The 24,075-nt window shown below is 35.4% G+C and overlaps 1 protein-coding gene across 1 annotated transcript in view; it reads left to right on the forward strand.

The window, feature by feature from the left end:
* Window positions 1-1,223: 1,223 nt before the first annotated feature.
* The window catches only part of LOC308499216 (ragulator complex protein LAMTOR3-like), a gene marked incomplete at its 5' end in the record, with an annotated part of 41,870 nt that continues 19,018 nt past the window's right edge, over window positions 1,224-24,075 (forward strand). Inside the window, one exon of the mRNA XM_081052225.1 lies at window positions 1,224-1,385. Coding sequence (XP_080908351.1) covers window positions 1,224-1,385 — 162 coding nt within the window. The remainder of the gene's footprint in view (window positions 1,386-24,075) is intronic.

Genomic DNA, 24,075 nt, shown 5'->3' on the forward strand with positions numbered 1-24,075 from the left:
TTCTTTGCAGCATGACATTCTAACAGTCACTGCCATTGACGGATACCTCATTATCACTTAACACTTGTCCTGCTTGACCTGGATCAAGTCACATAATTTTCCTATCTGTAACATTTTACCATTTAGTACTTCTAGTGAGGAAAGAAAGCATATTACCATCTCAAGGAAATCTTAACCAGGGTTCCAGATTTTATTTGATCATATGGTACTCAAGAGCCAGTCTACAGACCATTGCTGATCTGCAATGGATTTTTTACCACTTCATGGGGGAAAAAAGGAAAAGAGAAAAATAGTCTACGTATTATCTGAATGGATGCATTACAATTACCTGGGGAGATTTTAAATGTGCAGATCCCAGACGTCAATCAACATCTCTGGGGATAAAGTCTAGAAACTATGTGAATAGAGGTATTAGGTATTATGATGTGCAGTCAGATTTAGATACTGCTGAATGTGTCTGTAGATATATTTTCAAATGCATGTTTCTGAAACAGAATACTTTTTTCTAAAAAATGACATTTTTGTCATACTTAAGTTTTATATTTTCAATTTATGAAATAATGGAAATAGTAGCAGTGAGAGTATTTTGGATTTTACTATTTTAGGCAAAATAGAGTTGGAGCTCCTATAGCAGGGTCCTTTTTCTGAAATGTTTCTGATATTTTAAGCCCAAGACTCTGAAAACCACAGGCCTCGTGGTACCACCTCTCAGCTGAGACAAGTCTGCACCTGCAGGGTGAAATGGTGGGTGGAATAAGCTTGCCAGAAATCTTCATTCAAAACTGAAGAAACTCCTGGTAGGTAACTCAGCCCAAGAGGAAAAAAATGTCAAGAGGACAAACGAGGCTAAGCAGCAAATCCCTCTTCCGTGAAAAGGTGGAGGGTGATTCTGATGTTTGTCATACGCCTGGCCCTGGCACAGCTCCATGCACAACCTTTAAATGTAGGTGCCATGCACAGGGGTTGTGAGAGGAAAGGAGGAGAGAAAAGGGCTGGTTATAAGGCAAGAAATAAGAAGAGCCAAGGTCTTCATTAAAACCTCTGTAAGATAGTGCGGTTTGGAAACACCCTTAGCAGTGTAGCACATAAAGGAGGCAGAGGCATTGCCCCTACTTTTCCATGTGCTACCTCAGAGCCCTCAGCCTGCCTGTGGGAGTGGAGCCCAGTGGGAGACAAAGAAGGAGCTGCCATGGGCAGGGAGAAACCACAGCACTTGGCCAAGTATGGAAGCAGAGCTGAGAGAATGGATCAGCAACGTCCGCGACACAGCAGTTCTGAGGAATGGCAGCAGTGTCCAGCAGCAGCAGAGACCCCGGCAGGCAGCAAGGGACCCAGCATTCATGTCCAGTATGGAGTGGCACTCGGGGAATGCCACGTGGCTCCTGGTGAGCACTTGTGAGAGATGAAGAAGAAGAATTCTTCATAAGGGGTCAGGACCCAGCATTAATAGGCTCTGGCAAGAGCCCAAGAAGTCGTGATACATCATCTGACTGTTAGCCCATTTCAAATCTCAGACAGCAAGCAGCCTCTATGCAATGAAAATGTGAGGCACATTAGCAAATTCTACCTGAGCATTCCTCACAGCACTCCAGAGTCTGAGTTTCTCTTTTGGTCACATACAAACAGGGTCAAGCTAGTCCAGCAAAATGAGAAATTACCCCAGTAGACATCATATCCAAACTAATTCAAACCATGATCCAAGCAGCCCCAGGGAAAATCTTTTTCACAACTATTAAATTTTTATACTAGAAATACATAGGGTGGCTGCCTGTCCCTTGGTAATTGTCCATCTGGCATATGTGTATTATCCCAGTTAGTCTACCAGAAAGACACTTCACTCTCCTGGTCAAAGCAGTGGGCTGATCTAACCTCCTCTCCTGGCTGTAGCAATTGGTGAAAAAATCAAATTAGCATTATTTCCCAGCTTTTTTTTTTTCAAACAGAAGCTAAGAGAGATTTGGCTATTTTTATTGTTTTGTTTTTTTCTAATTGAGCACCAATGCCACCAGAAAAAAAAGTTCATCTACAGTAGAAACAAATGAGATGAGACAGAAACAAACAGAGGAGAGATGGAGAGGGCAATGGCATTCAAGGCTTTCGTTTCCATCTCTGAGGTTGTTAGAACTACCATGGTTCTTATAACAATTCATTTGACTGCATTAACTATTCTCAGTGCCTGAATAAATTCCCTCATTTGAGTTGGGTTTCTGACATTTCAACCAAAAAAATCCATGGCTAAACTATCAGTTGTTTTCAATTACAGATATGAAAATGTTACTAACAATCTCTTAAATTTTAAATATGTATTGTTAACAAGTTTAGATGTGGTCCTGTTTTCAAAAATATCAACAAAAACTCAGAATATTCAGGTTTGTAGCCTCATGATCACAAAATGGCTGCCACACCACTAGGCATCATATTCTCAGACCACAACATCCAAAGCAGGAAAAGAGAGAAGCATAAAAATGAGCTCTATTACTTCACAGTGAGGAAAATATTTCCCAGAAAATCCCCAGGAAATTTCCTATTACATCTCAGTTGCTAAAACTGCAAGAACCATGACTGGCTTGCACCTAACAATTTATCCCCATGACAGGGTACTTTGCTAACAGCATTTACTTAACAGGGAAGAAAGGGAAACTAATGTGGAGTGAGTATCCAACAGTATCTATCCCAACTCTACAACGATTTGAAGTTCAAGGAATGTTACTGTGGTCACATTTCAACCTGTGTTTTTGAATGATAATTATGATTATGGTGATGATGATGATGATGATGATGATGATAATGTATTTCTAACTCTAGACCAGGCTCTATTCTAAAAAAACGTACTTAATCCTTAAAGCAATTCACTGCAACCTCACAATATCCAATGAGATAGATGTTATTATTACTACTATCATATTAGACATGAGAAAAGAGGCATCTAGGAACTAAGTAACTCATACAAAACCACTTGGTTAGAAAATATGGTGTTGAGATTTGAACTCAGGAAATTAGGCCCTGGGAGCAAAAATCTGTTACACTGTATTATACCAGAATGTTTTCTCTCCAAAATCAAATGAGGTAACAATAGGAGGAAAATATGAAGTTTGTGCACAGGAAAAATGTTGTTCTTAAAGTATTATTTCTCCCTAGGCTGACCTTGAAATTATAGATGCTGCATTTCCCCAAAAAAAGTACATTAATTCCAAAATGTAGATCATTCCTACTAACCTCCTTTCTAATCCTTTCTATACATTCAAATGACAGAGTATAGGATTAGAAAATCCTTTGTACAGGGAAATACAGAACAATTCAATTAATCATTTCAATTCCATTTGGCATTAAAGGTGTTTTAAAAATAGATATCTTTATCTCAATGAAAGCAAGACCATTAAATGAAAAGAATTTCCCCTGAAGATTGAGAACTCAATGGCACTAAATTAATCAATGGATTTAAAATTACAAAAACTTAAAACCCACAGAAGATTTTACAGGGTCTTTACTCAGTGAATTTGGATAGTAGGACTTGGGAGAAAGATAAAATTTATCTAAAGAGGCATGAGAAGCTAAAACTTTAAAAAAAAAAAAAAAGTCTTACAACTGTAAAAAAGCAGATGACATTGAACAGTGTAATATCATTTTCAAAGCAAAGTGCATTATAAAGAGGGGAACAAAGTAAATTTAGATTAAGCCAATCTAAAAGTTAGGTAAATAGAATTTGTTAGAATTTAGAAATCTAACTTTCTGTTCTTATTCTTAATGATTTCAACATTAGTCATACAGGCAAACTTTTTAAAAATGAGTATAATTCTTGTCTAACCAGTTTCCCTTTAATTAACTCTCTGGGCTAATGTCAGCCAATTGTTTTCAAATGGTGATGAACTTCTGCTCCACTGTGTGAACAGTGACCAAGCTGTGTCTCTGTAGCAGCTGCCATTTCATACCTGAGGAGGCAAAGGAGATGACTGCCTGCTGGATTGGTATAATAAGTGGGGAACATAAAAATGAAAATGTCCTTGAAATATTCAACAGACAGTGTTAATAACTTCTACTCAGCCAGTTAGATGACTTTTCCTTCTCCATCTCTAATAGAAAATAAGAGAACAGGGTTATCAATATAATCCTATAAAATAAAATAAATTAGAAACGTAACGTTAAATAACCAAGGTTATTCAAGCCACTCTTACTATATACAACAAATAATTCAGTTCTGTTATTAGAAAGTTAGGTAGAGAAAAGAAGTTTACTTAAAGAATCAATTGATGCATTCATACTAAGCACCTTCATTTGTCCGAGCCCTGGACCGGGACCAGGGACAGAAATGAGGTAGACCTGTACCTTGACATCAAATTAGCCATAGAATCCACCAAAGATTCTGGTTAAGAAACTAGAAACCCATCTATTTCTTTAAACGAATACAAAATTTTACCCTAAATTCAAAAATCCATGCGACCCATTGACCATGCATATGCTCTTTTCAATTGTAGTTTTGTTTTGCTTTTTATGGTTCTAAAAAGGGACATTTTCATATACCCATAAGATTTCAAAAAGAAAAAAATTAAATCACTGAAATCATCTCCCTAACATTATCAGCAGAAAAACCCAAAACAAGATATATTTACTGATTCTTCTAAGACCTCTATTCTGCGCAATACTAAAAGATGCAGATGTTTAATTAGTCCACGAACTAATCACCTGAGTGTCAGTGTAACAGTCCATCTATCATCAGGTACTTCCTATAATACCTAAAGGTAGCCAAATGCTTGGCATCCAATCACTAAAGTATTTCAATGACTGACCAACTCAATGGCCATCCTAAAATTTTAGAAAAACTAAATATCAAAAAATTCCTTTAACTCAAATCCTTCATGCTTTAACTTGATCACCTCCTTTCTTCTTATTTTGTTGTGATGCAAAGAGAATAATGTTTATAATTTCCTATGTCCTGGTATTGAGAGAAAACTGTGGTTTATTAATTAACATTGGTAATGTTTTTAAATTTACGATAGACAGTAACTCTACCATATTACTGAGATTAATACATTTATTTGTTCAACAATTGTCACTACCTATATGGACCAGATATTATGTTATAGATTGGGGTTACAGAGGTTATACACAGTCCTATTTCTTGAAACTTCTAGTCTTATGAGAGAGGCAGAAATATAATTACACAGACATACGTGTACATAGAACTGTGACAAATAAACAGGAAGGTCCCAGCATTATAAAAGCCTAAAGTAACAGAATATGACCTTTTGGAGGAAATGAGAGAAGGCTTCCTTAGACAAATTCAGAAAGGAAGAACCAGTAAAAGAGAAAATCAGTGCCTTGATCAGAGGTAAGAATATACACAAAGGCCCTGTGGCAAGAGAAAGCATGATATAAGGCAGCAGTTCTCACAGTGTGGTCAGGAACCTTATGCAAATAATCAAAAGTATTTTTATAATATGTTACTTGCATTTCCAACTATGATTCTCTCATGTGAAATTTTCCAGGACAGCATGACACATGATATTACAACAGATTAAATGCAGGAGCAGATGTGAAAATCTAGATGTCTTTTATTAAGCCAAATATTAAAGAAATTTGCAGAAACGTAAAGCAAAGCCACTCTTCTTACAAGTTATTTGTTTTCAATTTGGAAAAATATCGTTAATTCTTATTTAAGAATAAAATGCTATTTTTAAGGAATTCATCAATAAGCACTTTTTAATTGTTTTAGTTTTCATTTCTAACTATGATAAACATCAATAACTATAACACCCAAAGAAATGCTCATTGTTATCCTCAATAAATTTTATCATAATAAAGGGAAGGGGTACTAAGACCAAAAAGTGTGAAACTTGCTAATATGAAGAAAAGACACTGTGAAAAGAAGCAGAGAAGAGGAGGAAAGATCCCTCGTCAGAGTACTGCTGTCTCTTCTTCTGTCTCCTTTTAACCAGTATACCACTATGTCCTTTCAGTTTAGGGAAAACAACTCACCTTGTCTGTCACAAATGCATAGACATAAATATACACTTGTGTGTGTGTGTGTGTGTGTGTGTGTGCGCGCGCGCACGCGCGCACACTCCCGCGCGTATGTATGAAATAAGGAAGATGAACACAAGTTCTTTGGTTCCTGAAATCAGGCTGGCTGGCCACATGTTTCAGAGTCCAGTGCAAATTGAAAATTTGGAGCCCCTTATTCAGAAAGAAGAGAAAAAAGTGCTGTTAAAGGTACTAAAATATTTTTTCTTTCTTCAGTGGTTCTCTCTCTCTCTCTCCCTCTCTCTTTCTTTCTCTCATACACACATACAAAATCTGGTATTTGTTGCTATTTACTGTCATTCTAAGAAAAGAAAATTAAAATTTTAAATTATTAACAAGAATTTTACTGTGCGTTTTTATATTGTACAGTGCCAGTTTTAAATACTAACATAAGAGACTTTAACTCACGTGTAGTCACCAAAAATAAAAAATGTATTTCACAGCTTATATATGCATAAGTATTCTGTTTCACCATAATATTGGAAAGGCTGCCACTATTTTTATTTTGATTCTTGACACACATTCTATGATACACTACTTTTCATTTATTGATGAGTAAAGAGTAAAAGTAAGAGAAACTGTAGGGTACCCTCTTTCTCTTTGTTGTTTGGCATCATTTTGAACACAAGTATTTGACTAATACAGGGAAGCAACATGAGTAAGAAGTGATAGAGTTGCTTGGTCTCCTATGTTTCTTAGAAACTCCATTGGCTTTTTTTCTGTGTTTGTAGCAAGTTCTATTAGATTGGTGCAAAAGTAATTGCAGTTTTTGCATTTATGTTTAACCTTTTAAACCACAATTACTTTGGCGCCAACCTAATAGCTCAAATAGAAAACATAGTATCCTCAGTAGGCTAAATAATACCCCCCCCCCCAAGATGTCTACCTCCTAATCCCCAAAACCTGTGACTATGTTAGCTTACATGGCAAGGGGACTTTGTAGATGTTATTTAGTTAAGGATCTTGTGATGGGGTGATTATCCTGAATTAGCCAAGGAGGCCCAGTGTAATCCTTACACAAGGAAGGAAGGCGGATCAGTCAAGGAAGGCAATGTGATAATAGAAGCAGAGAAAGAAATTGAAAAATGCTATACTGCTGGCTGTAAAAATAGCACAGGATGCGGCCATGAGGCAAAGAATGAGGCAGCCTCTAGAAGCCAGAAAAGGCAAAGAAATAGATTGTTTCCTACAGCTTCCAAAAAGATTGTATGACTTTAGCTCCATAAGACACATTTCAGATTTCTGACTTCCAGAACTATAAGAAAATAAATTTGTGTAGTTTAAGCCACTAAATTCTGGTAATGTGTTATAGCAGCAATAGGAAATTAACACATTTAATTTCAAAGGTACTCATTTTGAGTCTTTCAAAATCTCACACATTGTGAGCCCACCAGAATTCTATGCAATGGAGCATCACAAAGGCAATACACAAATGGGACTGTGAGGAATTGCAGATGTGCATACTGTACGTATCTCCTCTGCTCATGTAATGCTCTAGAGTCCCATTGAACTTCACTTACAAAACACAAGTTCAAAGACAAAATTAAAATTTTCAAAATAGAGACAACAGAGAAGTAAACCAAGCATGGGGCCCACTGAGCATAGGGCCTGTGAAAATGCACACGTCAATCGCCTGGGAAGCCAGCGTTGTGTAAAATGAATAGTCTCCAAAAGTAAAGCAAGTTGGTGGGAGCTTAGAAAAATATAGTACTAACTGCAGTACTTACCAGTACTCAAATCTGTTTTTTTAATTCAAATTTTAGATTGTTTTTGGAATAAAACATGTTCTTTGCTGATTATAAGGTTATTTCTGAGAAGCAAAAATTCTCTGTTCATATTTTTCTGTTTTACCATGGTTTTCTCCTTAAATCTTGGCTGCTACACGGTGCTTTCTTCTTGATCTGTAGTGGCAACATTGCAGCAGACATTAACTGCTCCAGGTTTGTCAAATCAAATTTGGTTTTTAAATACAGGTTTCCAAACCCTGCTCCATTATTCTCCCAAACACACATATACATGCACAGAATTTACAGGTTTGAAGTCGAGAAATGTGTTCTTTTTAAGTAAAGTAATTGATTATGATGATCACTGATGTTGAAAAACTCTGTCATTTCAAGGTTTCAGAGAATCAGGAATTAGAAGTAGGAAAGAAGGCAAGTCCAATAGCTTTGAGAAACATTTTCAACAGCCACCCAAACAGATAGTGAAGCCAAAATAAGCCAAATACAAGTTGGTATGCGAAAGTATTGATATTTCTTTCTTCATAAGAAATTGAATGTTTGGGGGGAAGGGACAAGGTACATGGAGGTGGCTTTAAAAAATTGATATAATCTGAGGCAGCCATTAGATCAGTTAGTTAGAGCACATAATATTTTTTTTAAGATTTTTTTTTAAATTGACATAATCTGAGGGAAAGGAAAATTTTTCTAGGAAGACTCAGAAAATGAGCAAAGTGTACTTGATTTAGTTGAGGAATCAAAAGAAACATGTCAGAAAACTTCATGGTACTTTCAGTAGAATGCAATAAAAGATGGCAAACAAGGTCAGTGAATCTAAGGAAAATAAAACAATAAAATGGAAGGACAGTTAAATGAGGAGACACAACGACAACAAAATAAGATTTAAAGGGAGACATATAAGAACAAAAGATATTTCAAGGAAACCAAATATACTAGCCAAACAAAAAAATCTACCCAGCACTTTTTAAAGAACATGACTGACAGTGAAGAAATAAAATGAAAATGATGTGAGGAAACATTAGAGGGAAAAAAATAGAATTAAAATCAACAAAGCAATTATGAGTATTTCCAAGAAACAAGAATATTTGGAATCAAAATAACAACCAAGACATAACTGAAAAATAATGTAAACCAAGAAAAATAATAAAAAGAGACCATTTTTTTAGAACAATTCAGGCAATTTTTTTAAGTAACACAACCAAGGAAAAAATTAACCAAAAGCAGAGAAAACTAAACAGATTAGTCACTAAGGAATAAAAACCAGGTGGACTCTTACATCTCTAAAATTATGTAACAGAAACATAATGAAGCAATATGTATAAAATTATTAAAGAAAAAGAACTGTTACCTACTAATTAGGCCCAGCCAAATGGCATACTTTTTTAAAAAAACAACAGAAAGACTCTCAGATCCACAGAGCTCAAAAATATAACCTCTCTATACTCTTCCTAAAAATTTCCTAAAGATGTCAAAATTAAGAGTTCAAGAATGGGATAGTTAGAATACAAAAACATAAATAACGCACTTTGAGAATAGTTTAACAAAGCTAAATTTAAGTAAGGGTTGTTATTTGGAATAAAATGTTGAACACAAATATCAAAAATAACAATTGAAAGAAGACACATGAAATGTAGCAAGTATCCAGTTAAGAATGGCTGTTTTAGATTAGATTAGTATTGATGAGGAATACAGCTAAAAAAAAAAAAATTAAAAGAAACAGCCACATTTTATAAGACTGAGAAAAGACAAAAAAAGATCGATTTACAAAATATTTGAGTGTAGTATAAAAAGCTTATTTTTATTACAATATAAAGATTCTCAAACTGAATTAAACAACATAATCTAAATATGTGCTGCTACTAAGACATGTACCTAAAATAAAATGGCATTAAAATGTTTTTAAAAGAGAGACAGGATTTATCAAATTGAGAATAGCTTGTAACCACAAATTTAATAGGATCAAGAACTGACTGTCTTACATTAGCACAATTTTACTATTCCAGTAAATTCTTGCCGAAGAAAACAAAGTTAAAAGTAATGTAACTGCTTCACGAACTCCTTAAAATCCAAACAACTGACTGCTCAACTTGCCTCCCTTTTGGCATTAGGGTGAAGAACCCCTTTCCTAGGAAGAGATTTTTTTATTTTTTTAATTTATTGGGGTGACAATTGTTAGTGAAATTACATAGATTTCAGGTGTACAATTCTGTATTACATCATCTATAAATCCCACTGTGTGTTCACCACCCAGAGTCAGTTCTCCTTCCATCATCATATATTTGATCCCCTTTACCCTCATCTCCTACCCCCCACCCCCCTTACCCTCTGGTAACCACTAAACTATTGTCTGTGTCTATGAGTTTTTCTTTCTTATTTGTTTGTCTTGTTCTTTTGTTGTTTTTGGTTTATATACCACATATCAGTGAAATCATAGGGTTCTCTGCTTTTTCTGTCTGACTTATTTCGCTTAGCATTATACTCTCAATATCCACCCATGTTGTCACAAATGTTCCTATATCATCTTTTCTTACTGCCGAATAGTATTCCATTGTGTATATATACCACAGCTTTTTTATCCATTCATCTATCAAAGGACATTTTGATTGTTTCCATGTCTTGGCCACCGTAAACAAAGCTGCAATGAACATTGGAGCACACGTGTCTTTATGTATAAATGTTTTCAAATTTTGGGGGTAGATACCCAGGAGAGGGATTGCTGGGTCATATGGTAATTCTTTGTGTAATTTTTTGAGGAACATCACACTGCCTTTCATAACGGCTGCACCAGTCTGCATTCCCACCAACAGTGTATGAGGGTTCCTTTTTCTCCACAGCCTCTCCAACACTTGTTATTTTTGTCTTGTTGATGATAGCCATTCTGACTGGGGTGAGGTGATATGACATTGTGGTTTTATTTGCATTTCTCTGATGATTAATGATATTGAGCATTTTTTCATATGCCTATTTGCCATTTGTATGTCTTCTTTGGAGAAATGTCTCTTCAGGTCCTCTGCCCATTTTTCAATTGAGTTGTTTGTTTTTTTGTTGTTGAGTTTCATGAGTTCCTTGTATATTTTGGATATTAGCCCCTTATCGGAGGCACTGTTTGCAAAAATCTTCTCCCATTCAGTTGGTTGCCTCTTTATTTTGTCGATGGTTTCTTTTGCTGTGCAGAAGCTTTTAAGTTTCATATAGTCCCATTCATTCATTTTAGCTTTTACTTCCATTGCCTTTGGAGTCAAATTCATAAAATGCTCTTTGAACCCAAGGTCCTTAAGTTTAGTACCTATGTTTTCTTCTATGCAGTTTATTGTGTCAGGTCTTATGCTTAAGTCTTTGATCCATTTTGAATTAATTTTGGTACATAGTGACAGATAGCAGTACAGTTTCAGTCTTTTGCACGTGGCTATCCAATTCTGCCAGCACCATTTATTGAAGAGGCTGTCTTTCCTCCATTGTATGTATTTAGCTTCTTTGTCAAAAATTATCTGTCCATATTTATGTAGTTTTATTTCTGGGTTCTCAATTCTATTCCATTGGTCTATGTGTTTGGTTTTCTGCCAGACCATGCTGTTTTAATTATTTTAGCCCTGTAGTACAACCTAAAGTCAGGGAGTGCTATACCTCCAGTATTGTTCTTTTTTCTTAAGATTGCTTTGGCTATTCGGGGTCTTTTGTGGTTCCAAACAAATCTGATGGTTTTTTGTTCTATTTCTTTTAAAAATGCCATTGGGATTTTGATGGGGATTGCATTAAATCTGTATATTGCTTTGGGTAATATGGCTATTTTAACTATGTTGATTCTTCCAATCCATGAGCATGGAATATCTTTCCATTTCTTTGTGTCTTCTTCAATTTCTTTCAAAAATGTCTTATAGTTTTCAGCATATAGGTCCTTCACATCCTTGGTTAAGTTTATTCCTAGGTATTTTATTCTTTTTGCTGCAATTGCAAAAGGAATTGTTTTTTGTATTTCTTTTTCTGAGATTTCATTGTTAGTATATAGGAATGCAATGGTCTTTTGTACATTGATTTTGTAGCCGGCAACTTTACTGTATTTGTTGATTGTTTCTAACAGCTTTTTGGTGGAGTCTTTAGGGTTTTCTATATATAGCATCATGTCATCTGCAAAGAGTGACAATTTAACTTCTTCATTCCCAATTTGGATGCCTTTTATTTCTTTCTCTTGCCTGATGGCTCTGGCAAGGACTTCCAACACTATGTTGAAAAGCAGAAGTGATAGGGGACAGCCCTGTCGTGTTCCTGAACGTAGAGCAAAGGGCTTCAGTTTTTCACCACTAATTATGAGATTAACTGAGGGCTTCTCATAAATGGCCTTTATTATGTTAAGGTATTTTCCTTCTATACCTATTTTATAAAGTGTTTTAATCATAAATGGATGTTGTATCTTGTCAAATGCTTTTTCTGCATCAATTGATATCATCATGTGATTTTTGTCCTTTATTTTGTTTATGTGATGCATCACATTGACGGATTTGTGGATGTTGAACCATCCTTGTGCCCCAGGGATGAACCCCACTTGGTCGTGATGAATAATCTTTTTAATGCATTGTTGTATTCGATTTGCTAGAATTTTGTTTAGGATTTTTGCATCAGTATTCATCAGAGATATAGGTCTGTAGTTTTCTTTTTTTGTGTTGTCCTTACCAGGTTTTGGTATCAGGGTAATGTTGGCCTCATAAAATGATTTTGGGAGTACTGTCTAGGAAGAGATTTCTTGAAGACAAACTTCTCTGTTATCAAACAACAGTTTACTCATCAAGATTTGCTTGAAAACTTTTACCTTACTGTGCCTACCAAGCATAAACTAGAATATCAAAAACTTGGCACCATCCTACTCAAATCTCTGCATTGAAGACCCATCCTAAACCAAACCACAAAACTCATACATGGTGTTCTTCCTTATAGCAGTAATAAACTCATAGTCAGTTGAACAATGTGCCATTTGAGTGTTTTTTTGAACTGGCAGTCAACAAAGTGATCTCAGAAAAGTTAACACCAATTATCAGATAAACTAAATGATAATTAAAAATAAAGCTAGATGATATTTTATGCTGATCAAAAGATACAATCCACAACAAAGACACAACAGTCATAAACCTTGAAGTGCTAAATAATATATTGTCAAATATAAACTTCAATCTGTTAAAAGAAAAATTGACAGAAACAAAATTGTAATGGGATACCTTACCTTTAGCAGATCAAAGAGTCAAAAAAAGAAAGGAAAGCAAATAGCAGACAAATGGAAATAAGAAAGTTGGAATGATAATTTCAGACAAAATCAATTTGGGGCAAACATACACTCGTAAGTACCATTTCTTATTGGGAATTAGAATAATTTGACAAATAATTTTAATTCCATAACTATAAACTCTGTAGCCTAGAAAAGAAAATATCTTTCCAAGTGTATTGGACCAATGATTAAAGAAAAACACACACACAAAAAAACACACAAAAACTGATACTATATCACTCCATAATAGAGAAATCTCAAATTTCTAAAGCAAATACTATTCAAACCACAGTTAATGGTCACAGTGCCATAGAGCAAGAAATTAATAATGTCTTTAAACTAATCAAAATGAATATATAAAACATCCACCTACCTAGCTTTTGGCTTAAAGAGCAAATTAAAATAACAATTATATGTCATGTAGAAAAAAATTAAGAGAACTACTTATCAAAGCTTATGGGTTATAGCCAAAGCTATTTTCATCATAATAATAGCTTGCTATTTTCCAGGAATGGTACTTAAGCACATTACATGCATTTTCTTATTTAATTTTAACATCTCTTTGAGGGAGATATCATTACTCTCTTTACTTTATATACACAGAGACTGAGGCTTACAAAGCATAAGCTAGTAAAATAAAATTAGATTTATACTTAGAAATCTACTAACATGTCAAATAGATCAAAGTAGAAAAACCATTTATATAATCATTGCAATAGATGCCCATAAAATGCACTTAATAAAATTCACATTCATTCCTGATTTTAAAAATTTAAAGCAACTTCATGAACTAGAAATAGTATTATTTGGTAGAATTATTAGAATATATTATTATCATCTTTCTAAGCCAGGAACAACATCATATTTAAAAGTGAAACCCAAGAGAAGTATTTCTCAAAGTGTATTTCATACAAGAGTTGTTTGAAAAATATAAAGGATTCTGTACTCACATACATTTGGAAAACTTGAATACTGTAAACACTCCTTGTGCATGTCACAATACATAGGTATATTTAAGGCCCTGGGAATTCCTGCAGTTAAAGAAAATAAATTTTGTTTAACCTTGTGTTTCTCTAACTTACTTGACCACAAAACACTTGTCACATATATCACCTATTAATATTCTTCTGAGTGCTTTGAGAAAGTCATTCCTATTAAAGTAGGAAGCCCACAAGGATGCCTATAATCATCACATTTAACAGTATTCTAGAACCTAACCTACAAAATGAAATAAAATAGAAACGAGTCAGTTCATACACTATGAATACTCTTGTTAAACATGCCCATAAAAAGACTGGAAGAAAATACACCAAAATGATAATAGCAGTTATCTCTGTGTGATTATATGACAGCCGGTTTTATTTTCTCTACGTATTTTCCATATTCTCTACAATAAACATGTATTATTTATAATAAAAATATCTTATTAAAACAGCATATTTAGACTTTGTCCAAAGTATATAGACAGAAAGGTTTCCAAAAGCAAATTATGAAACTAAATATAAATATTCTCTATAAAATACTGATCAAAGCAATGTTAAGCACATCTGAGGCTCTCAACTGAAACATGTTCAACTGGTCTCTTAGTCTAAGCTCATTTTCAGTGTAAAAGTGAAAACAAAGACTTATCAGCAAAGAGAAGTTAATACAAATAATAGAAGTAAACTGACACAAATAATCAAGAATTAATCCAAATAGAAAGACAAAGCAAAGTCAGCTGTAAAAGGGCTAATATCTTAGTAAAGAACAAATTTAGAATAGTCAAATGATTTGAAATTTTCAAAAAAGAAAAAAAAGGAAAAACACATCTAAAAAGACAAGAAGCAAAAGATATGCTAAATTTGATGCCTCATTCATTTTCATTGTTTCTTTTTCTATTGCCAAATGGATCTTTGTTGGCATTCAAACTGCAGAAATATGCATTGATTCCTTTCCTCTGTATCAGTGTAATAACTGGTGGTAGGGTTGTCCATTCTAAAATTAATCAACTACAAATTACTTATTTAGAACTAAGTGACACGCCAGAATAAAAGGTGGAATGGGGTAGGAAGAATGGTTTGGTTTATAAAACAATATTTTCTTCTAACAATATAATGCTTGCTTTTAATGAGTTATATTTGACTTTCAAGACAAAAATTTTTAAAGACAAAAATGTCCTTAAAACAATTAGGGAAAAAAAAGTGTTGAAATGAAAGTACTGGTAAAATTAAAAGTTAAAAATGGGCATATTTCTATTTCTATTTTATCTGAGACCCAAAATATCTAGGAAATAATAGATGGTAAGTTGTCCCACATTCCAAATCAGGTGCTAGATCAACCACATAAAAATTACAAAAGATTACTGAAAAACAATTTTGCAAACTTTAGAACTTCAGCCTCCTCAAAACGTATAAAAAGAATTTAAGTTAAAGCCAGAAGAAAGAAGATAATTTCCTTGGAAAAAATAAAAATTCTGTGGCATTTTCCCTCCATCAGCCCTCACTCTCATGGTGAAATGGAAGTAGGCCTTTGAGCACATCTTGGAGAAATTGATACTTGTCCTCTCACATTCAAGACACAGGGTTTAATGTTTCACACCTGTCAGAAGTGTTAGGGCAAGACCACTGCAATAAGCAAGGCAGGAGGTGCTACAAGAATTACTGCTGTTTTACAAAGAGAGGAAAATCTGATAGCATTCAAGTAATTTCATTCTACCGTTCTATCCCCATATTTATTCATCGATTAATCTTGAGCCATCCTATCCTCATGTTCAACTACCATATTTTGCCATGTATAATGTGCACTTCTGGCCCAAATTTGTGAGGGAAAAATAGGATATACATTATACATAGGTAACACTAATTCCTTGTCTATATAAGTGTTTTTAATCCTTTTATTTATGCTTATATGATCTAAAAGTATAATTCTAGAAATCAATAATGATATCCACATGCAAAATAATACCCTGAAATAATTGGTTTTGTTGAACTTATAACAAACTTGCAATGACAAAGAGTTTTTGGCATTCTATGATGAGTAAATATCACAAATTTGTTACCAGTACATAAAATTTCTTGTACCTTGTATCTGTTCTTTTGTTTTGTAATTATTTGTTACATAAAATTTCTTATACCATATGTTAAAAAAATAAATGCTAAATGTACTTACTAATTCTGAATATTTTGTCAAGCATTTTACCAATTTATTTAGCTCAAATTGTAGAAAAAATCACCTCTAATAATGCCCTGTACATGCTATCTTACCTTGGCTCTATGGCCCAAAAAGCCACTGATGTTCTTTCTCTGTTGCCACAAATTGGTTAGGAAAAAAATAAAAGTAAATAACTATGTTCTAAAAATAAATAAATAAATAAATAAATAAATAAATAAATAAATGCTAAAATTCCTGTATAATACAAAAAACAAGTACCTAAATGTAAACAAATATAAATTTGAATTAAGAAATTAAAATGAAAAAATGTTTTCCTTGAAAGTTTGGGCCAAAAACGTGGGTGTGCATTATACACGGCAAAATATGGTACTTCAGCTCACCCTACCCAAATTTAATTGAATAATCTGCCTCCTTTTACACCCAGGCTGTTGGCTGAAGTTATTTCACATGAACAGGAAAAGTTCTCTTCTTTTGCGTTTTATGAAAATTGGCTGCCATTTTGCCTGCCCATCTAACAAAAATTGAACTTCTTTTCTACCATTTAAAAGCTAAAAGCTATATAATTTACACTCAAGAGTGATTCTCCAAAGGCTTCTAATAGATACAAATAACCTTTTCTGTTGAACAATATAAGTGTATTTATCCATATAAAATATGAAAATGGCTCTGATTTCACACTGACTTTAAGACCTGCCACTCCATTTAACTAGACAACATGTTAAAGAAAAAACTTAAAGAGCACTTTATCCTATTCTTTCTTCATCTCACTTTCTTAAATAACCTTGTTTGTAAAGTTAAAGGATAACACTCAAAAGAATGATAACAAGTGCCCCCATAATTCAAAGGTAAGTAACTGGGTCATATAAAATACCCTTTTGTGGTTTTATTTGTCCCGTGTAACGTCAAGAAGGAACCAGAAAGGAACTCATTCTGACAAAATTTGACTTCAGATAGTTTACATTAAGGAAGGAAATTGAAGAATCAATAAGAACTGCAACTCCATTAAAACCATAAATATAAATTAGGGATATATGTGCCAAAAACACAGACTGAGATGGCACACAGGTTTGTTTGTGAGGTTTGCGGGTTATTGGTTTCTTAAAAAAACAAAAACAAAAAATAAATAAATAAAATAAAAACATGAAAAGCTCATCATCCGTATTTCAGTGGTAAAAACGTTAATATAACTGCAAAATAGACTGCCAGACTTTTCATAACTGTATTTTGATATCATACAGACTATCATGCTAGCAATGGAAGTTTCAGAAACTTCTGTTTTTTCACAAATCTATGAACTGTGCCATTCTCCAGTATGAGCTGCAGAGCAGTGAATTTGATCCATTAACTGTTCCACAAACACAAATACCATACTTTACAGAAAAGGCACACACATTGGAACACGTAAACATTGAACACACTATAACAGAACTCTGCCTCCAGTATTTCTCTCAACAAAGGTTAAAAACGTTCTATACGAGTATGCAGGAGACCAACAGGATTTTTAAAACATCACTTTTAACCACTTTTGCATTTACAATGAGAGTTACAGAGGTAGGTTCATTCAAAAACAAAAGTCGTTATTTAAAACTACTTTCATCTCCAAGGAGATACAATAAACCATAATAATTAAATGAGAGGACAAAGAAGGACCAGAGACCACATGAGTAGGTGGGGATAGAATGGAGTGAAATGCCACAGGGCACAAGTATCTATTAAGAAAGTCTAATCAACTTTTTTGGGGTACCACCAAAAATATGGCCCTAGTTAATGTTAAATCTTAGTTAGATAGAGAGCAGCTCTCTGTCTCCCAAACCAGAAGAAAACAGGAGGACTTAATAGAGCCCAATTATACTTCTCTATATAAACATTCAGGGACAATGGCAGCCAAAGATGTCAAGTAGATAAGTGGAGTCCTTACTATCATGAGCCTCTCTAGTCAGAGACCTTGTTCTTCTTTTCTCTTCCAAGATCTCTTCTTCAAATGGAAGACCTTGGAAGAGAAAGGTCTTCCAAGACCTTTCTCTTCCAAGTCTCTCAGTATCTTCAAATATTTCCACTCTCTTGCTTGGTTGGGGGAACAAAATCTGATAAAACTCAGTAGTGTGACAATAACAACACTATTTTAACTTCTCTTACTGCTACAAACTGCTTTCATTCACCCTAGCTCATTGGATTCTTATCGCAACTCGGGGAGGGTTTTAGAATCTCTACTCTACAGAAGGGAGACTGAGTAAAGACTGGATGAGTAATTTGCTACATGTTAGAGGTAGGAATAAAGTCCCATTTTCTAAATTTAAAGCAGTACAGTATTGTGGTTAGATTGCAGGTTTCGGAATTGGACTCTCTAGATGAGTCCTGGCACCACAACTTAATTGTGCGATCCCCAGCAAGTCATTCAATTATCTCTTAGCTTCAGTTTTCTTCAACAACAAAAAAAACTTAAAGAGAATAATTCAAGAGCGTAACTGACTGAATTGCTGTGATCATTAACTAATGCATGTAATATGCTTCGTATAATGCCTAGAATATGTTAAGTACTCAGTAAGTGTTAGGTTTTACAGCCATTATTATTCCCTCGACATTTTGCTACCTCAGGCTTAATCTCCTTAAATTTCTACAAAAGAAGAAGAAAGAAGGAAGGAGGGAAGGAAGGAAGGAAGGAAGGAAGGAAGGAAGGAAGGAAGGAAGGAAGGAAGGAAGAATGGAAGGAAGGAAGGAAGGAAGGAAGGAAGGAAGGAAGGAAGGAAGGAAGGGGGGAGAGAGAGAGAGAGAGAGACAGAGAGAGAGAGAGAGAGAGAGAGAGAGAGAGAGATAGATAGAAAGATAGAAAGAAAGAAAGATAGAGGATGAAGCCTTAATCTAATAAAAACTGTCTCACTTGTGCCATCATCAAACAGAATAAAGACAGTTGGTTTGGGCCTCTTTTTACATTCCATTTGTTTTGTTTTGTTCTTTGCTAGGATAAAGTATGGTGAAGTAAAGAAGTTAAAAATTGTTCAAGTATCTCTGAAAGTTTAAGATGCACACAGTAACATAGATCCAGAAAACCTCCATATACACAGAATTCTGTGCATGAAGTTAAAATTAGCCTAGGTATTTTAAGCAGAAGGGAACTTAGTGCAAGGAATTAGATGCTCACAAAATCTTTAGAAGGGCTGGAGGGATATGAGTATAAGAATGACTGAATTCAAAAGTTTACTTCTAGAGCTGCTATCTTGAATTAGGAAGCTGCTACTGCATCTACAACTGCCTCATGACACACAGGAAGCTGCTGACTGGCCCTAAATCCAGCCATCCTATCTATACCACCGCCTCTAGAGTCCGTGAATGACAATTAGAACCTTGAATCCGGCTACTATTGCCTCATGTTTCCACAATCTTGCCTGCCTCCACAAGAAGCATCAGAAAGAAACATCTATCTCGTGTCTACAATCCAAATTCGTGGAATCTTACCTGCATCTAGAATCCTAGAAGCAAATGGGGCAGAGAGATCTGGTTTTAAAGCTTTCCAGCCCCCTGTAGGTAGTCAGAAGAGGTTGGAAATGATATCCTGCATAGTCCCTCTTTGGCTCCTCTATAGATAGATAGATGATAGATATAGATATATTGATATAAAATCAAAATTATAAATAATAGTCAAAAACTACGTTTCTCTCTGAGTTCTGTGAATCAACCCTAGCAAATTAATCAAACCCAAGGAGGGAATCTTTGGAACCTCCCATCTATAGCCAGTTGGTCAAAAGTACAGCTGATAACCTAGATTTGTGACTGGCATCTGTAGTGGGTCTTGTGGGACTGAGCCCTTCACCTGTGTAATCTGATGCTGTCTCTGGGTAGAAAGTGTCAGAATTGAGTTGAATTGTAGGACACCCATCTCATGTGACATAATTGCTTGGTGGTGTGAGGAAAAACCCACGCACTGGCATTGAGTGCAGAACCATTAATGTGCGTCTCTCTGTGTCCAAATTCCTTCCTATAAGGACAGCAGTCAGATTGGATCAGGGCACACTCTGATGGCCTCATTTTAAACTAAGCACCTTTTAAGGGCCCCATAACCAAGTATAGTTACATCCTGGGGTACTAGGGGGTTAGGGCTTCAACTAGGAATTTGGGGGACAGGAACCGAATTCAGCCAATTCAATAGGGAGCAGAATGAGGATAATTATCATAGTGATTTGACTCTTGGGATCTTTGTGGGGACTAACTGATCATGGTTTCCTCATTGAATCAAATGGGCAGGCTATTAAGGTTCTGTTTGATCTTTATAATTAAAACAAATAAAATAAAACCTTGAGATCTGGTGAATGGAAACTGCCTGGAGTTGACATAATGTAGAGTCAAGGATCCTTATTCAAATACGAGATTTGAGAGAGTTCTCACACCCACAGCTGCTTGACTCATGGATCCTTTTGAAAAACTACCTGCAACCAATGTATTTCTCAGTGCCTTTGTGAAGGGAATTTCCTCTGAGCCCTTTCATAAGACACAGGAGAAAGATGAGTGAAATGGTAAATATATTTCAATATTCTTATCACCCCAATTTTGCATTCTTTCTTCCACAGAATATCTGTCAAGTCAACTTTATTTGGTGTTGACCTGCACTGAGTTCAGGTTTTAGTCAATCAACCAAGGAAAAGGGTTTAACTTGTCTGAAGCTAATTTCCTGCAGCAGGATGGCCTCCTATAATGTGCCACTGAAAATATTTGTGGTCAAACACAGAAAACTCTCAATTCAGGTAAAAAAAATATTAGGTTGGTGCAAAAGTAATTGCGGTTTTTGCATTTATTTTTAATCTTTTAAACTACAATGGTACTTAAGACCATTGGCCCACCCATCATATTGTTGCAATTATGAGGCTTAGGAGGAGCTAGTGATCCTCTACACCTAAATTCAGAGGTACCAGGCGTACATTGTTAGAACAATTCCCGTCTCCTTGAGCCGGCACACTGAATTCAGAATCTCTTGTAAGTCTACCTGTATTCTTAAGTTTAGCCCAACATAAAGATATATTCCCTCCTCTCTAGTTTAACACAATTAGAACCCATTCTTAAACGTAATCCAGGTTTCTGCTAATAGTTAGCAACGCGTTTCACGTGTAAGCCTTTTCCTCTGGATCACTTTGTACATGCTCCTGGCAAATGCTGCAATTGATTGTCAATGTAGCGAAGAATGGTAGGGATACTGTATATGGAGAGCTGGCATGTCCTTTCAAGGTGTGCTTCAGGAGAGGTCATCACAGCTTGTTCAATGAATGCAGGACTAGCCCAAAGGCAGGAAGGAGGGGCTGTGTCTGACTGTGGGGGGGGGGGGTGCTCAGAGTATGCTTGCTCAGGCTACCCAGGTTCATTTGACTCCACTCAAACCGCCCCATACCAATGTTTAATGTCCATCTTTCCTAATCAACCAGTGTCCAAACAAACAAATCTAGTGAGGCTGTGAATTGAAATTTTATTGTAATTGAGCAACACATAAGATCAGATTTTAGTTATATCAGCTCTGAAACTTTAAGGAATAGAGAATTTTTTTTTTTTTTTTTTTTTTTTTTTTAGCGGAGCCATAGAAAGTTTCTGATCACAACCATTTCACCCCACAGTCTCGGTGGTTTAACTTTCCAACCTGTGAAATACAGAAAAGCACATAAAAGAGTGAGCACAACACTTGGGTGTCTACATCTAGCAATAGTTCAGCAGCTTAGTCACCTGGTCATCTAGAACTTCTTGTCAATCCAGAAGGAGGATTCCAGCCTTCTCCTCAGCTTTAGCTTAAACAAAGCTATGTAGATAAGAACCGCAGTCTCGGGTCTGAGGGTGTTTTGTAAGTGGTTACTTCTTTTTCATTGTTTCCCCTATTTTCAAACATTTCTTTCCCAGTCTATTTACAACAGACTCTTGTGGGGGAGAAAGAGGGAATATATATATGGTTATTATATATGGTTATTATATGGAATATATATATATTCACTGGCTCACAAATTTGCTTTGTTTTTGCATGCTAGCTTGCAAGCCTGGACTTGAATACAAGTACATACTCTGTATATTATAGACGAAAAAAAAAACATTAGCAACAGGCTGTATTAGTTTCTTACGACTGCCACAACAAAGTACCACAAAATGAATGCCTTAAAACAACAGAAACTTACTCTCTCATAATTCTGGCGGCTAGAAGTCTGAAATCTAGGTGCCAGTGGTGCCACACTAACCTCTGAAACACTGGGGAGAATCATTCTTTGCCTTTTGCTAGCTTCTGGTGATGACTATCAGGCCTTCGCACTCCTCCGCTCACAACTTCATCACTCCGATCTCCACGGCCCTCATCACGTGACATCCTCCCTGGGAGCCGGTTCTTTCCCTCATTTTATAATGGCCTACCCTAATTCAGTATGGCCTCATCTTAAATTGATCCCATCTGCAAAGACCCTGTTTTCAAATAAGGTCACCTTCACAGGTGCCAGAGCTTAGAACTGAAACATGTTTTTTAGGTAGAAACACTGCAACCCCTAACAGTGGCAAAACATAATTCTCACAGAAAGGGTCAGAATAACCAGTATCATAAACTTTCCCCAGAATTTCAAGGAAATGGCAGGTCATGACATCAAGTGTGATCATGGGCTTGAGTAATTTACATTCATATATCCAATTATACAAATAGAAAACACAGGTGTAAAGGATGTCAAAATTGTAAACTGGTTTAAAGAAAGATTACTCCTAAGGAAAAAAAGAAATCGTCATTTGGATGATGTAATCCTTTTTGTAGCACAAATTTTATCCAAGATAATTATAAAAATTCCTCTAACACGAGGGTGATTATTTGAATATGGACATCCAAAAAGTTACTATATTTTTTGTAGAAATCTTTTCTAATTTCCCAGCTTCCAAATGTAGCCTCTGTTTTGACCTACTAACAAAGGTGCAAGGTCTGTGATTCATGTATTCATTTAACAAATATTTATTGAACACCTACTATGTGCCACGTGTTGAATGCTGGAGACTCAAGTTTAAGTAAAGCATGATCTCTGTTCCCAAGACACCTCTTGACAGTCTAATAGGAAGAAAAGTGAGACAATACACAGTGTCATATTATCAATATTGTACAGATATTAAGTACAGCATGCCATGGAACCAAGAAAATAGCTAAATGACCCCTACTAAGGGAGGGGTGGTCAGAAAAATCTTCAAACCCAGAGGAAGCAATTCTAGAACTGAATATAAAAAGTGCAAAGGAATTTAGGCAATGGAAACCGTATCTGTAGAAACAAAGGTGTGAGAAATAGCACAGCACATTCCAAGAACTACAAGAAGTTCAGTATGACTGAATTTAAGTAAGAAGTAAGGATGGCTGGGGTTGTAGTCCGGGGCTGAGGGAAGGCAGAGAGCAAGGACCAAATTATGAAAAATGTTCATAACAAGGACAATGGAAAATGTGAAAAAATTAACCAGTGCTCACCAATATCTGTTCTCATCACCATCTGGGCACATAGATTATACTTCCCACACCTTGAAATTAAAGGGGATGGAGGGTGTTTCTATATGAGTCGTTCTGATCAATGGGCTATGATAGAAGTTCTATATGTCACTTCTGGTCCAAAGCATAAAAGTGTAGTGTGGCTTCGTCATATGCTCCCTATCTTTGCTGTACCTACCAGCAATACCCAGATGGCAGAGCCCCCACCAGCCTGAACACTTGAGTAACTTTATGAGGCAGAGCAGTCACTTCCTGCTCCTGAACCATTGGGAACACGTAAAATGGACACAACTTAAACCTTTGTTTTACAAAGCCACTGAGATTTTCAGTAAATTTGCTCCCACAGCATAACCTAGTTTTAATCTGACTAACACAGGGTACAAGAAAATTTAATCAGGAGAATCATTTAACAAGGCTTGTATTTTAAAAGGATCACATTGACTATAAGGTAG

Source organism: Rhinolophus hipposideros (genome assembly GCF_964194185.1).
Source record: "Rhinolophus hipposideros genome assembly, chromosome: 1".
Classification (NCBI taxonomy): Eukaryota; Metazoa; Chordata; class Mammalia; order Chiroptera; family Rhinolophidae; genus Rhinolophus; species Rhinolophus hipposideros.